A 15,297-nucleotide genomic window follows, 5' to 3' on the forward strand; every position below is an offset into this window, starting at 1 on the left:
TGCCGAACTGCTCCTCCGGGAGTCCGTGATGAGCCTGAGATTCTAAATCGAAGAGTTCCATTATGTTCAGTCACTCAGCGAGCCAGTGAAAAGAAGCGAGTGAGGTTCGAAATAGATTGTAGTGTACGTCTGCTCCGAGCAGTAATTTGACCGTATACAAACGCAGGCCGGACGTCATGGCGCCCCCTACCATCCCCACGAGCTGCTTCTCACTGACAACAGGAGCGAAATGTACGATCACCATGCAGCTCCTCGTAACAGAAGGTCTATTTTTTACCGTCTACGCCAGTGTAGCATCATACCCATCGACCTCGCGTACCGAACCCACAGTCGATGTAGGCTGAAAAAAATTGCCCTTGTGGGTCACCGCGCCTTTCACAGATGTAGCCCTAAGTAAAGCATGGTTCCGAGGCTGCTCGACGTATACGTCACACTTGCCTTGTTCGGTTGTCAATCTCGGACTATATACATGGACGCAGTCTGGCATTCAAATTTCCCGCGTATTCCTTAAGGAGCCCCACTCCGAGGGTAATCCTAGGACTGCCCGCGGACTGTCCATAACTGATACATCGAGGGTTCCGAGTGGGAGATGAGTCGACAGTAGCGTATTGTGAGACGTCTCCATCTTCGGGAAGCGGGATCACGATAGTTTTTCTTATTAGAAATGGTGATGTGTCATCAGTATGCTCATCATTCGGAATCGTATTCAATATTCTTGCCAATGCCTTGCCAAAGGGCGCAAGTTATTCTTTTTTTGCCCTGTCTATCCGCCGCCGGAAAGCTAAAGCTCACCCATCAACGATTCTATGCCCATGACGTCCGAAGGGAATACACTTGGTATATTCATGCAGGATGATCACCGTAATCGACTGCGTAACGTGAGCGCGCTCACACAGCTCCGAGTGGCGATGGAAAAGAACACGGTGCTGGATGGATATATTATTCATAATCGTCCAGCTTGCTTCTTCTCCGTACATAATGCAGGCTCTGTCCTCTCCCGGACGACCGCACCGGCTACACCCTGTCGGGAAACGAATTCCTCCGCGTCCATTCTGTGCGCCGGTGCGGAATTATCGAGTTAGGCAGATGTACACAGAACGGGTTGGGATGACGGGCTCCGCGAGCATTAAGCCACATTGATTATGTTGATGGTGTGGCCCTCTGCCGATTTCTTGCTCGTCAGCGTGGTCGTGCGGTATACAGGCGCGAGACTGTTACCTTTTGTCGGATCTACGAGGTCGTATAACGAGAGAAAAGGCGTAGCTATGACATTGTAATAAAAATTTGCTTTGCACCTAGCTTTCCAGCAATGTCAGCTACTTACTGGGATCATTTTCAAGAGCCGTGTGCCTCCTGCTACAGACAATGGCGAGCAACGGCGAAGCCGACATTGTTGCACAATGGGCTATTCATTACTATCGCATTAATATGGATGCACTTTCGTTGCGCAAGCTGTTTATGAAAGTAGAAATGCAAGCGTTACTCACGCCTTAACACTTCTATTTTAAAGACATATTGCTCATGTACGGCAAGTGTCCCACAAAACCGCGGGGAATAGGAGAAAAACCGTATTCGTACTTTAATTCTCGTGTCTCACACACTGTTTTAAAGTGAAGATTTTTATGTCTTACTCATGATGTATGTCGCGTCGAAAGCGCACCGAAGGGCAGCAATCTTTCATTGACGATGATGATGATTGTGGGTGAAATGAAAAAAAAATGCTTCCCGTGGTGGGAATCGAACCTGGGTCCCTCGCGTTATGAAGCCGACGTCTATTCGATGGCGCCAACCCGGCACTTTTTTTTCTTTATTACATGGGAAAATACGCTCAGACGTTGCAGTACGACGAATACAAGCAAACAAAAGAATACCCTGAAGTTATGAGAAGCAAATATACATCAAAATTCAGGCAAACACACACAAGCGTTCAAAAGAGGGAACCAGTCAGGTGGTTGGTCAAGCGAACTATACACACTATGTACAAATGCCACAGTTTCTCGGAAATAAGACTTAGTTGATCTTGGTGGTTCAGCATGCCTATCACATAAGCGGCATCGCCACAGACTGTACAAACCAATCAACACGAACATGTCATAAGGTGGCTCACCAGGATAGTCAAATGGCAAAAATCGGATAGAGAAAGGCGTAATATTCATGTCTTTTTTGAGCGTTCGCTGTAGAATGTCCCAGAAAAAGACAGCATCTCTGCAGTTTACAAAGCAGTGATCAATTGTCTCTGGTCGAGTACAGAGCCGACAGTCTGTCGACCAAGCTATAAACAGACCCCGATCTTTCATCCAAGTTTTAACAGGGAGCGTGCCAGTGTGTAATTTAAAGAAAAATGTTTTAACACCTGGCGGAACACACATTGGATGTGCACAATGAAACAGAAGAATCATGCACCCCTCATTCTAATGACGACGATAGTTGAACGCGAAGCTTCCTTCGTGCGAAATCAAATGACGAAGGGTCAAATCCAAAGGCGCTGTGATCGAAACTGCGTGCGCGTCAAAGTCAAAGTCAAAGTCAAAGCCCAAACCGACTGCGAGTCGAAGCCCAAACCCAGAGGACAACCACGGAATCCCTCAAGAGAAAGCTTCGCGTTTAGTCATCGTCGTCGAGGATGGAGGGGCGCATGATTTTTAGTTCAGGCGAATGTGTAGATGATCAATTGCGGCGGACAATCTTCACGCGTTTGAGCATGTACACATATCCCTCAATCAACTTTCGGAGCAGCCTCTTTTTTTCATTTTCTGCCTCTATCGGCGTCTCGTTTCCCTCACTTAAATTACAGCGTAAAAAAAAAACTTTTGTTTTTATTTTCTCCAAGTGGTTCTTTTGCTCCAGTGTATGCCTCGTGAAACGTCTTATCGGCTAGTGGTTCAGAGAAAAATTTCTTCCTATTCTAAACACCGACTTACACACGGGTGGATACTGAACAGCGCATAGCGTTTCTGAATAACTGACGCAACCCTTCTAGCGCGATTGATGGCGCCTGTCTGTGTACTGTTTCTAAAATGGCTCGCGTATCGTCACTATGAGAGTCCTTGTTTCATGCGCCGGCGTTTCTCCGTTTACCACCCTCCTCGATCGCATAAAGAAACTCGTTCGCTCAGTGACGCAAGGCCTGGCTTCTTTTCGTTCTTTCTTTGCCTCCGCAAAATGCTTTCTAAGACGCTTTGCGTGAAATATGCTTTCGATTTCTCGGGTAAAGTAAGCAACTTCACTGTCTAATCTTCTAACGCTAAGCGCGAGACATTAAAATGACGCAACATCGACTAGCACCGATCAAACTTTGGATGCAATGTATAAGTCGCGGAAGTTTGCAATAATGACGGTATACAAACGTGAGAAGCTTGGAGGACAACGATGTTTGCGGTGACTGAATGGCTAAAGGGTTCTTATCTGGAGTATGAGGCGTCGCCGGTTTCTTTTTTGCGCTGTAGCTACAATGGAGGCGAGAAAAAGAGAAAGCTCTTTAATGTGAACTATAGAGGCAAGCTGTGTATGCGGAGAGAGGGAGGAATGAAGAAAGCACGGAAAGGCCGGGAGGTTAACCAGGTGTAGAGTCAGGTTTGCTACCCTGCACTGGGGGAATGGGGTACAGGGGATAAAAGAGATGGCGAGGGAAGAGGAAGAAAAGGTCTTGCTACGCCCAATGGGGATTACTGCAGGGATGCGGGTTAATGTGGGAGGTCGTGCGGACAGCAGGAAGAGAGGGAGAGAGAGAGAGAAACGAAAGAAAGAAAGATTGAAAATAGACGCAATGAAATACAGTAGAACCTTGTTGATACGTTCAAAAAAACGCGAGGGAGAAACATACTATCCAGGAAAACGTACTACCCGGAAAGGAAGGTACTACTGGGAATTTTAAGTGTTCACAATTCAGAGCGTACTAACCGGGAAATCGTATGTACCGAGAATGCATCAATGCTGTTCTACTGTAGAAGAAACAAAATTTGATTAGATGACTCTAAAGGTACAAGCTACGACAAAACATCAATAAAACAGTGCAGAGGGCGGAGGAAGCTGCATCGTCGCACTCTGGACATCAGCAGATTGGTGATGATGATTATTATGATGATGATGGTGATGGATGGGGAGAAGGAGGATGAAGAGGTTTGGTACAAGCAACTTTGAATATCCTAAGGTGATCCTAACTGACCATCCGTTACTCTAAGCCCAGTATATATTAGTACGTGTATATAAGACGACACTAAGCGGAGGGAGAAAAAAAACTGTGGTTGATTCCTCTGTCATAGGAATCGGTAAAACACGAAAGTGAAATATCCAACAAAATCTGCAGCTGAGCATGATTTGCGGGTCGGAGGCTGTCTTGCGGGTGTGCTTGGCAAGCGACGTCCTGCTGGCGGGTCGCTTCTGCAAAGGTGTACCGGCATCATTTCCGTGACGGATATTACGCCAGTGAAATCTTGGTGGATACCGGCATAAAACAATTTCGTGTTAAAATATAAAACCCGAAAACGAACAACCCGAAGTATAACGTACTCTTTAGTACTGAAGGTTGCTTCCCCGCAAGAAGACCCTGTGTGCAGAGGTGCACCCTTTACGGGCCGCTTGCTTCGTTGTACACGCGTCACTTCCGTGACGGATATGACGTAAGTGAAATCTTCGTGAATCTCGGAATAAACACTCTCGTGTTAAAACACATTTTAGCATAGCGCGCGTGTTGCTTTCCTCTTCTTGTTAGGCAAAATGCTGGGATAATTGCGCAACGTCCCGTGGCCTACTTGTGCTCTTCTCCTCCTGGCCGCCACCATCTCTTCGCCTCCGCCTCTATATCTCTGCCAGCTCACTTCCCAAATCGGCTGCATAGTGGCAAAAGCTATCAACGAGCACAATGCATATATTTTTTTTTTCCTCTGAAGTGCGGACACCTCGGCCAAACGAGCTCCCGGCGTCCATCTCGTGAGGCCTTGACTGGCTGTATAGGGTGAATGAAGCCCGGCGCGAAAAAAACGGCTGGCGCAGCGGGGTCTTCTCCGGAAAGCCATCTTTCCAGGCAGCCAATGCCGAGGTCGTTAGGGCCTGTTGGGCCCGAGCGGGCTCTATTGTGTTCCTGACGGTGCGGTTTTCGGGGCCCTCTTTTCCGAAAGCGTCGTTTACCTAATTGATGGACTTTTTCGCCTTCGCTTCGTGGTCGAAGCCGGACGGTCGCGTTCTTTTGTTCTTTTCGTCTTCGCGCTCGCACGCCACTTTGGGCTCTCAGATCTCGACCGCTACCGCTTGGGAGATGTTGCCAATTAGTGGGCGCGCTCCGGTACGACGTCGATGCTAGTGACACAGCAGGGATTCCCGTAAACGCGCGCGATACGGCAGCCGTTCCTTCGAAACCCTAATCTCGAACTTTTGCCAAGTATTTGTAGCCTGACCGTGGGAGCTTGTAGTAGCGAGGATGAAATTGCGTAATTTTGGATAACCTTGCCACTGGCTGCACCCGGGTGGACGCGGGAACCCTGTGTTTTAAATGCTTTTTTTAGGATCTGTGTCAGCAGTTGACATGGTTTGACTTTACTTTCTGGTCGATCTCTAATGACTTTTCGTTCCCCTTTCAGCCCTTTCTCCCTGCCGTCAAACGTTGCGCCAGTTTCCCCTATTACCCCCCATTCTAGCTTGTGTATCTCTCGTAACTAGCGTATTTTCCCCCTACACTGTTTTCTAAGACGCGACTGTTACAGGCCTTCAACGTTGCTCTTTTTTGTCCAGGGCGATTAACGCGGTCTTCCCTCCTTTCGGAAGTACGCAGTGAAAAGGTAACGAACGGATAAACAGGGCACAAAGCGAGGTAAACTGAAACACTACCGAAAGGGGTCGCCTCGTTTAATGCCAGTTATTGATTTTACAATTATGATAATCGATTCGAAAGCCGGGAGAATGCCGGCTACGACAAAGGCTTCTTTGTCGTCCCACGAAAACAAAGGAGTCCTCTGCATCGCATCTCGCAAATCAATGCACGCCGTCTAATTAAGATGATCGCTGCATGCCGCTTCTCTCGTGTATCCACTTTTCTTCGTTATTTTCAAAGGCGGAAAAAAGAAAAAAAAGGAACTAGCCCCCTTTTGTCGTTCGACGGTGATGTTCTGGGTCCGTGTTCGTTCAGGAACATGCGCAGGGTTCATATTGACACTCTTGGCTCATTTTGCTCGAGATTGATTGAAATGGTCTGAATATCTTTTAATGCCGTTTAAGATAAAACGCACATGTCCGGGTACGCCTCAAACGTGAACCTGGGAGGGGTTTTGTGTAGCCGGCTAGCCTTTTGTTCGCGCTCCACGCCAATACATTGTTCCATCAGGGAGCATTGCGAGGTCAAAGTCAAGGGGCATAATTAGATTTTATTCTTTCGGTTCTTTTGGTATCATTGTGTTATCGTTATTTTACTACTTCAAAAAAATTTTTGTGTCCTTCCTTCCCATGCATCGTGTCGCCAACATTACGTATAGGTGACCTCCCTGACCGTCCTTTTTCACGCCTTCCTTGTTGAATGGGTATGTAGTCGCATGTCGTAGTAGTAGCCGTATTCTGAGTCTTTCCTCTACTGCATGTGTTTCCCCGATTCGGCTGAGTGGTGACACATGCGAACATCGTCTTCAATGATCTCTTCAGCTGGAGGCTCGAGTGGAGAGGGAATTAAGAATATCGGGGCAGGTCTCTATGTGGCTTAATGTTTACTGGTGGGGAATGCGTGCCATGGGAGAAGCCTCGTTGCAAACCAGAATACGGACCCTTTGCCATCCCCTGTCAAATTTTTAAGAGCAGAGCTGCGTAAGCATTTAGTTCCGCCGTCAGCGTTACCAGAAAACTCAGCCCACCCGAGCGCACGTGAGCGAGCGCCTCGTGAGGAGCGCCCGGCGTCGTTCAGCCTTGCGCCACGTGAGCTCGCAAAAAAATACAAAAAATGCCCAGTGCACGTGAGCGCGCGCCTCGTCAGGAGCGCCTGGGCATCGGCCAGCTCGACCTTCGAGAACACTCTGCCCAGCGCTCGTAGCGTGATCTCTCGCGTGCTGTTCTCGCCAGTTCGCGTGCGTTCGCGCCTGAAGTGGAGCGCGCAGACGCCGAGTTCGCGCTACATAGCCCAGTTTACGAAGCCGATTGTCACGGGTTCTAGCGTGTGGTCCACTTTGGGAGAGATGCGAAAGCCTGTGTACAAAGCGATCCAGGCCTCTGCCAGTCTTGGAGAGCTTCCAGCGGCAAGTTCGGAAATCCATGTGAGGGGCAACAGCCGCTTCTCCAACAACGGGAAAGTTGCCGCCAGCTCTGCTGTTTCTTCATCCTTGCACCACTAGTGCAAGCTGCAACGGAGGGTTTTTGTAGCTCATCAAATCTATCTTCAAAAATACATCGTCACCACCACCAACAGCCTATTTAAGTACACTGCAGGACGCGGGCTTCTCACAAATCACCGAGTGGAAAAGAGACTTACTTCGCCACCAGTCTTTACATTATCGTCTTTTTTTTTTACCCAATCACACACTGTCAACTACCGCTCTTCAAGAAACTGCCTTCTTTATCTCTTGTTGCAAATGCTCCGATCCTTCTGGTGTTTTGCTGCTGGGGACGTGGACTGACATTTAAAAGCACTGCAGAGGTACCGGCTGCGGCCAAGGAGCCACTGAGTAACTCCGCTTCGGAAGTGTTTGATTCATTAATTTTCCTACTTGCTGCCGCAGAACCCACAACGTAGGCGTCGCGAGCAACTCCCATTGCTCTTGCAGTTCGTTCCTCACTCATATTTTCTTGTGTTCGTTAACGTGTCTTCGCGTGCCGAATGAGATGCGTTGTCTCACTCTGAATCTTGCCTGCTCGCAGGTCCCGGGCAGCAGGGCAAGGCAGTCCTGGTGCTGGCGCCAGAGACTCTTGCCGCGAGGCCAGCGATGAGGACTCCAGGACGTGCTTCACGGCTAGCGGGTCGCTGAGGTCGCCACCGGTAGTGCTTCAAACGTCGGGCAGTGCTGAAGATGACGACATGGTGACGCGACGCTTCAAGAAGGGCACCGTGTACAGCGCGTTGGCCAGTCAGAGCGGCCTGGACTTTTCACCGGTTGTGCTGCAGCCCACGAGGCCTAGTTGGGGCGATCGGGCTCAATCCAGTGTCGCCGACGATGATACCAGGGTGCCGCCACCACCTCCGCCGCCTCTAAAAGAGAGGAAGCCCATGGTGGCGACCTCTCACGAGAAATACCCGTCATGGCCAGTAACGTCATCTGGGCCTGCCACCTCGACAACTTGCCGGTCGAGGTCCTGGACCCAGGAGACGGACTACCCCAAGGAGAAAGCCCAAGGATACGCGAGGCCCAAAAAGAGCTTCAAGATCTCCACGCAACAGTTGCAACCCGTCCTGGAGCGCGCTTGCGAGCCCGGCGCCAAGAAGGCAGCCCCCATACCTGCTGCCGACGAATGCGGAGACATTTCGCGCGCTAACGACGTGTCCCTCTCGTCCGACCTTTCCAAACTTTCCGAGTGCAGCGCCGACGCCTATTTGAGCAAGTACGACGAGTTCCTGAGGCAATACCAGCGGTGGAGCGAAGCGCCGTTCCTACAGCGGCTGTACCGGGAAGGCGAGAGGGACGGCTGGCCGCTGACCAGCGAAGCTCCGCTGAGCGAGTCGGCCTGTGACTCGCTCGGCTCTAGCGGCGGCTCGAGCCAGGACACTCTCAAGTGGCACGGCTCGTACAGCGACCTGAGCGCCTTCTCCGCGTCCAACGGCTCGTCCCTCTTCGACAGCGGCCACTCGACGCTGCCGGACAGCGGCCGCCTCTCTCCACAGTCCTCGTGCGACGGAAGTTTGGCCGACGGGAGCCAAAGGCTCGTCTCCCCGAGCCAGGCGGCTGTCGCGCGCAGCGCCCGCGTCCTGCAGCCCAAGCGACACGAGTCGGAGAGCGTGCTTTACTACGCGCCCAGCGAGGCTCAGCGGAAGCCCCAGCAGCCCCCCAGCCGCCCCAGCGAATCATCGTCGCGTGTGGCGCAGCTGAAGGCAGCCTTCGATCCCCCTTGCTCGATGATCGCGCAGTCCAGCCGTAAGGAGCCACCGCGGTTGCTCTTCCTCGATCCGGAGAAGAAGCATCGGGTCTCTGATCCAGAGCTCAAGGCCATACAGAAGCAGGCCGTGCTGTCGTTCTACAAGCGCCAGACCTCACAAGACTCGAAACACAACAGCAGCACCACGAGCAATAGAAACAACAGGACGCTCCCCCGTGTTCCTTCTGCGACAAAATGGTCGGTGGCGGTATCGGAGGCTTCGGCGACGAGCCAGTCTCCATCGTCGCTCACTACCACGGTGAATTCAGTGTCGGCAGTGCGGTCACATGAAACGAAAGAAAAGTCTATGGTGTCCTGGAAGAGCCCGCGGAGCTGGTCGGTGCCCGACCTCGCGCAGCAGCTCAGCGTGGCGCCCAAGGCGCCGTGGGGACCCTCCGTAGCGGCGACGTGCAAGTCCCTCACGGAGGCGTCCAGCAGGCGATCTTGCGATGGTGTGTCGGTGAGCCGGACTCCGTCTATGAACTGCAGGTCATCAGCTGATCTGCCTTCTCTCAAGAAACAGCTATCAGTAGCTCTGCCCAAGGAATCTTCCAAGGGACCTGCCAGCAGCGAGCTTTCTTTCTCCGTCAGCAAGGCGCCAAGCTTTGTAGCACCACCCGAGCCGGTAGCTGCCGCCGAGTCTGACCAGAAGGTTGCCCAGGTGAGCTTTCTTTCCGTCCGGTTGGACCTAGAGTGCTGCACTTTCGCTTTCTTGCCACGCGAAGTTATCCTGATGGAAAAAAAAGAACCTTCAGCACATCCCAACGGGCTTTTCTTTTGTGCGTTGTGACTGGTCCGTGATCACAGGCGTAATTTTCCATATTTTGCTTCCTATCTTAGCGTGGACTCCTTAAACAAAAATAAGCATGACACTGACATTTCCTGACCGCTGCTATTTTGTAATGACACTGTGAGAGCTCATCACCTAGATGAAATCAAAGCTCAGCTTTCGAAGTTGTGGGCCTGTGCTAGAAGTGTTAACGTGACGTAGTCCTTTTTCTTTGCACACGTCCATTGAGCTTCTGTACTGAAACCTCCGACTCGCCCACTGGCTCCCTGGCCGCTTCTTTTTTACTCGGCGTGCGTCTCTGACGCGTTAATCCTACCAATGTGCCAAGGGAAATCCCACGCACCACGTTTCGTTTCCGCCAGCCCTTGAGCTCATGTTCCCGCCGTCACGAGGAGTTTGCTCGTCTGCCCAATGAATTGGTAAGCAGGGCTCGGCCTCGTAGCGGGGCAAGAAGCGCAAAGGAGACGCACGAGCCTCGTGTGGGCTTGGCTAAGCTTGGGCCAGAAGCTCCCTTCTGGGGTCTGACGGGCTTTTTGTTGCCTTCGCGCGCCCGCGCTGCCTAATTACGGACCGGCGCGGCATCTCCTCCGCTGAGCCTGTCACGGCCCCGTCCTTGCCCTGTTTCTCGCCTCTCCCGTTTCCCTCTCTGGGCAACCTTCCCTGGGGATGCACTGAGCTCTGTTGAGGGCAGTGCCAATCAGACCCTACGCAGCAGTGCCGAATCCCACGACTTCCCGCCGCCTTCTTCTCAACGCCCTCAACGACCTTCTGCTCTTGGTTTCCATCCTTTTTCGTTTTGGTTATACCTTTTACTACCTCTCTTTCTCGCCTTAGCTGCGGTTCGCTCTTGTTGATTTCCTCTTTGTTCTGTCCCCACAGGCGGATTTTGATTACTTGGGAGGCTTTGGCGTTGTCCTGGCCGCTTCTTGTCGCGTGGCCATCGAAGCCAAGAGAAAAGAGTCGTTCCATTTGTTAACGCTCGCTTTGGTTCTTGCTTTCCAGTTTCCGTCTGCGCCTATCTATTTTTTTGTGTGTGTTTTTCATTTGTTTATGTTCTTAGCTGTTTTCCACGTCCGTACTCAGAACTTATCAAAGGCTGCATCCACTCCGCTTATCTCTTTTCGCGCTTACGCTATTTGAGTACAGCGCTTGAAAAAAAGCACGCCTACGGGACAGCCCACGGGCATTCGCTTTCCTCTGTGCCGATTGCTAAGCTAGCTGGCATCTTCTAGCTTTTCGCAGACAATTATCTCTCTCTCTCTCTCTCTCTCTCTCTCTCTCTCTCTCTCTCTCTCTCTCTCTCTCTCTCTCTCTCTCTCTCTCTCTCTCTCTCTCTCTCTCTCTCTCTCTCTCTCTCTCTCTCTCTCTCTCTCTCTCTCTCTCTCAGTCAAGAACACCAAAACGGGCTTAGGGGATATAATTCTAACCTTTCTCTACGCAAAAATACTTATTACAAAATGTGAGCAAAAAAAAAAAAAAAAAACGGAGAAAGGTCTGCGTGCGGTGCGGTATCCGGACCCAAGACTTGCTTTTGATGCTTTGCGAATTGAGGTATGGGACCGGCTAAATTTCCTCGAATCTCTGGCGTAAATAACTGCAATCTACACTTAGGGTTGGTAGCCAGCGCCTCCCGGGCAATTCCGGTTGAGAGAGATGCCATTAACGTTTGCTTTAAAAAATGGTTATGGCTGAGCCGTCGCTCGGTGGGGTGGGTTGGCCTCAGTCCAAGAACCCTGAGCCTTGGCTGCAGCCCTGGCACGGGGGACCGGAGAAATCTGGTAAGTTTGGTCAAAGCTGGTCAGCAGACCCTCACACTGCTCGTGCGAAGGGTTCGGTTCGGGGGCAGGATATGCGATGTGTTGGCGAGCCCACACTACGTAACAAGTGATATTTGGAGGTGGGCAGAGGTGGCTTTTGAGTGGGTTTAAGTAGGGGTGATGGTGTCGAAGATAGGTACGTTGTCGACAAATGGATGCTTCCTTCGTGGTTAGTCAAGGATGAGGTTCATACATAGTAAGGTGAAGGTTGCGATAGTGGGGACAATATCTTAGTAGCGTAATGGAACAGCGGAAGATCTGAGAGGCTGGCCCTTGTGTATTGACCACGGGAGTAATTCCCGGTGTGCAAGGGCGCAGGCAGTGGCGTGAGCCGTCTCATTTTATTCGAGGGATGAGTGGCCTCGGGTACAGACGGCGAGACCTTTTTAACTCCCGGGTGGTGACTCGAGCGTAATTTGTGTCAAGGCCACTCGTCCGCCCGGGAACCCTGTTAAGGCTTAGATGCCGACAGAACCGACACCCTCGCTAAGCACATCGTTTATTATACATGGGTTCCTTGAATTACCTGCGGAAGGAAATCCTGTAGGCAAGAACGCCTAGAAAGGCATAGGTTATGTACTTGGTCTCTTTTTCGTGTGAAAATGCGGATTTTCACTGCTAGGAAACACGAAGAATGTAGGAAACTATGCCTCCTGGGTGAATCCGATCCCACAAACATTGCACAAGGCGTCGGATGCGTTACCAATTCAGCTTCTGGGGAGACTGCTTTCCGCTCCATTGTCCGTCGCAGTTAGTCACATAAATGCATCGAAAGTGTGTGGACGTTCCGAAGATCCCCTGGTCGTCTTCAAGCCTTCCTTTTATTATTTTGTGCTCAACAGTTCTTAACCGCATGTTTAAAGCGCTCCTTCCTTTGTTCAAAAGTGTTACCGATGCTTGTTGCCTTTTTTATTTTTGAGCTGACTCCTGTTCAGTGCCGGATTCTGTTTCGTGTACAATGTATAATAAGCTTCTTCAAATCCAGTTTAAATACTTGTTTGGTTACCGTCTTTGGCTAGTGGCAAAAAATAACGATATGCTGCAAAAGCACCACGTTGTGCATCCTGGATTCTCGCGATGTTCGTTACTAATGTGGGTGTACTTTAAAAAAAATACAACCTGTCGCTGTTTTATTTCTTACTTTTTTTTGACAGAACTCAAACATAATATGGGCGTTTGAGAGGCCGCATGTCGTGTTTTCCACTGCGCTCAACCTGCGGGTCGTTCAGGTTAGTGAATCCCAGTGCGCACAACGAATCCTGCAAGACCTCTAGGTAAACGACACTGCCGGAAGTACAGCAAATGCACCGTAGTTTCTGCTGTTTATGTTTTTTCTTTTGTTTGTACACAGGGGCACACGGGCTGAACCGAGGCCTACACGAACCGCATGGCTCAACCCACAGGGTCGGTTGCGATCCAGACAGCAATTGCTGTTCTGTTGATCCCGAGACTCGCTTCGTATAGTGCGATGGGAAGCAAAAGAGAAAACCGGTAATACATCAGGGCAGAAAAACAGCAAGAGAACAAGAACGACAGAGGCTAATCCTGCCATAGAGCGCTAGTTCCTCCGCAAATAGGCGCTCCCGCGGGCGCTTCCAGCCGGCGCCCCTTTCCGCCGGTACCCGACCGAAACTTGCGGATGTGTGCCGCATAATACTGCGCGCTTACGCTGACTGCTGCATTCGGCGAAGTATTTATGTTTATTGGTAGGTCGTAAAAGAAGGGAGGGGGACGTCCTCGGGGCGACCCACGCTTTTATTACCGGTTGTAAATACGCTCGCGCGAGCCTTGCTCCTGCTCCCGCCAGGCTCTGCGCTCGCTGCTCTGCTAGTTCGCTTCGACGCTGCCAAGAAAGTCCGATTTATTGAGACGGAACTGAGCCGAAACACCCGAGCCCTACCCGCCTTCAACCTGTCTCCCGCCTTTCGGAAAGGAAAGGCTTCTTTCTCAACGTAGTCTGGCTTTTTTTTTTCCTCTCCAATTTTCTCTTGTCGCTCACGTTAGCTACGTGGAAGACACTCTTCTTGTTCTTCAGGTCATTCTCCTTTCTTCCAATTGCTCCTCGCGTGTCTCTCCAGCGCTCTCTAACGCGCGAGTGAGGTCCACCCAGATTTCATATTGTTTCGTCCGTTTTCTTGCCATCAACCTGGAACTCTAATTTGCAAGGCAAATACTACAGACCTTGTCTCAGGGAAGGAAAAAAAAAAAAAAAAAAAAACAAGAGGGAGACATAAAAGTGTAGTGATGGATACCGAGCTAGTTCGTACGCGGTTCTCTGGGCAGAATTAGTTTATGTCCGGCGGTTGTCTCCCTACGAGAGGAAATCACGAACTATTTGCGTGGCGGGAAGAAGTTGTGTGTTCCTTGCGTGGACATAGCAAGGTCTTTACGAAAAACCGCAACGGAACACGAGCGCGTTTTTGTGAGAGCAGTTCCGGCTTTGTTCCGGCACGTGCGCTATTTCGATCGATTGTGCAGCGCGCTGAAAAGAACGTAAAATGGCGGCACGTTCATTCATTTGTTTGAACTAACAGGCCAGTGCGTTTATTGACTGCTTAGAAGGAAAAATCGTGCTGTCGCCTTCTTTTTGCCAAGAATTCTTCAAAAGCGAGGGACACCAATTTAAATGCACTTGCTTGGGAGGCATAATCTTGAGAAAATTGGAGTGAGAGTTAACAAAGAGAGGGAGGGAAAAAGGGGAAAGGGAAAGGAGGGAGGATTTTATTTGACGCGCGAGATTGGTTCTGAAGGGTAGACGTCTTGGACGGTCTCCCTCCATCAGCCGTCAACCAGAACTACAGTCAAACCCGTTTATAGCGAACTGCAATATGCACCGCGATTAGTGCGATATATCCAATAGTTCGATATAGCCGAACCCGCCTATAACGAGCTTATTGTTACGAGTTCGCAATCCGCGGGAGCGCCCCCCCCCCCCCTTTCCAACTCCGCAATCCGCGTATGCAGAAACGAACACAGTACAGTAGCCATTACCATACCAAAATAACCCAATTATTGCAGGTAATAAAGCTACTTTCCGCCTTAACTGCCAACCTTGCAAAAAAAAAAAAAAAACCCGCCCGCATCTTCCCACGGGGGGAACTCGAGTAAATGCGTCGCAGAGTGGTGGGGGTATCGCGTGAATGTTGCGTAATTGGGTATGGTTTGGGAATGCTTAATTGTTATTTCGTCTTTATTATTCTTATTTATTGAATGAAGGAGAAGAGAAGGCAAGGAGTGTAAAGTTTAAGTCTGTCTTTATTGCTTGGTGCCGTCAAGCAAAGCGTCAAGTCAAGCGAAAGCCAAGCAAAGACGCCCTTGACTGAATTCCGAGCGCGCGCTCCGCCGCTTATATATACACACCGCCGGCGTTCGAGGGAGAGGAGTACGGGGGAGAGACGCGCATGCGCACACATCCGTACACAAACGCGCGAACTTTCCACGCACCCACCACGCCGTTATCACGTGTACACGCCCTGCCGCCGTTACTGTTGAGCGCGACGCAGCGCACGGGTATATACGACGCATGCGCGCACAGACGCGCTCCCCCCGCACCGCCGCAGCTGTGGTTGAGAGCGACGGAGCGCACGGGGTACACGCTCTCCTCCCGCACCGCCGCACCTGTTGTTGAGAGCGAGGAGGGTACGGGGGAGA

General features: G+C 50.8%; 1 protein-coding gene across 4 annotated transcripts in view; it reads left to right on the top strand.

The window, feature by feature from the left end:
- Shrm (shroom) overlaps positions 1-15,297 on the top strand; it is a 495,848-nt gene that overhangs the window by 300,466 nt on the left and 180,085 nt on the right. For all 4 annotated transcript variants that reach the window (XM_077703030.1, XM_077703031.1, XM_077703032.1 and 1 more), the window contains one exon: positions 7,831-9,700. In XM_077703030.1, coding sequence (XP_077559156.1) covers positions 7,831-9,700 — 1,870 coding nt within the window. The remainder of the gene's footprint in view (positions 1-7,830; positions 9,701-15,297) is intronic.

This window comes from Haemaphysalis longicornis, unplaced genomic scaffold (assembly GCF_048455015.1).
Source record: "Haemaphysalis longicornis isolate Haplotype H1 unplaced genomic scaffold, Haemaphysalis longicornis Haplotype H1 scaffold_3, whole genome shotgun sequence".
NCBI lineage: Eukaryota > Metazoa > Arthropoda > Arachnida > Ixodida > Ixodidae > Haemaphysalis > Haemaphysalis longicornis.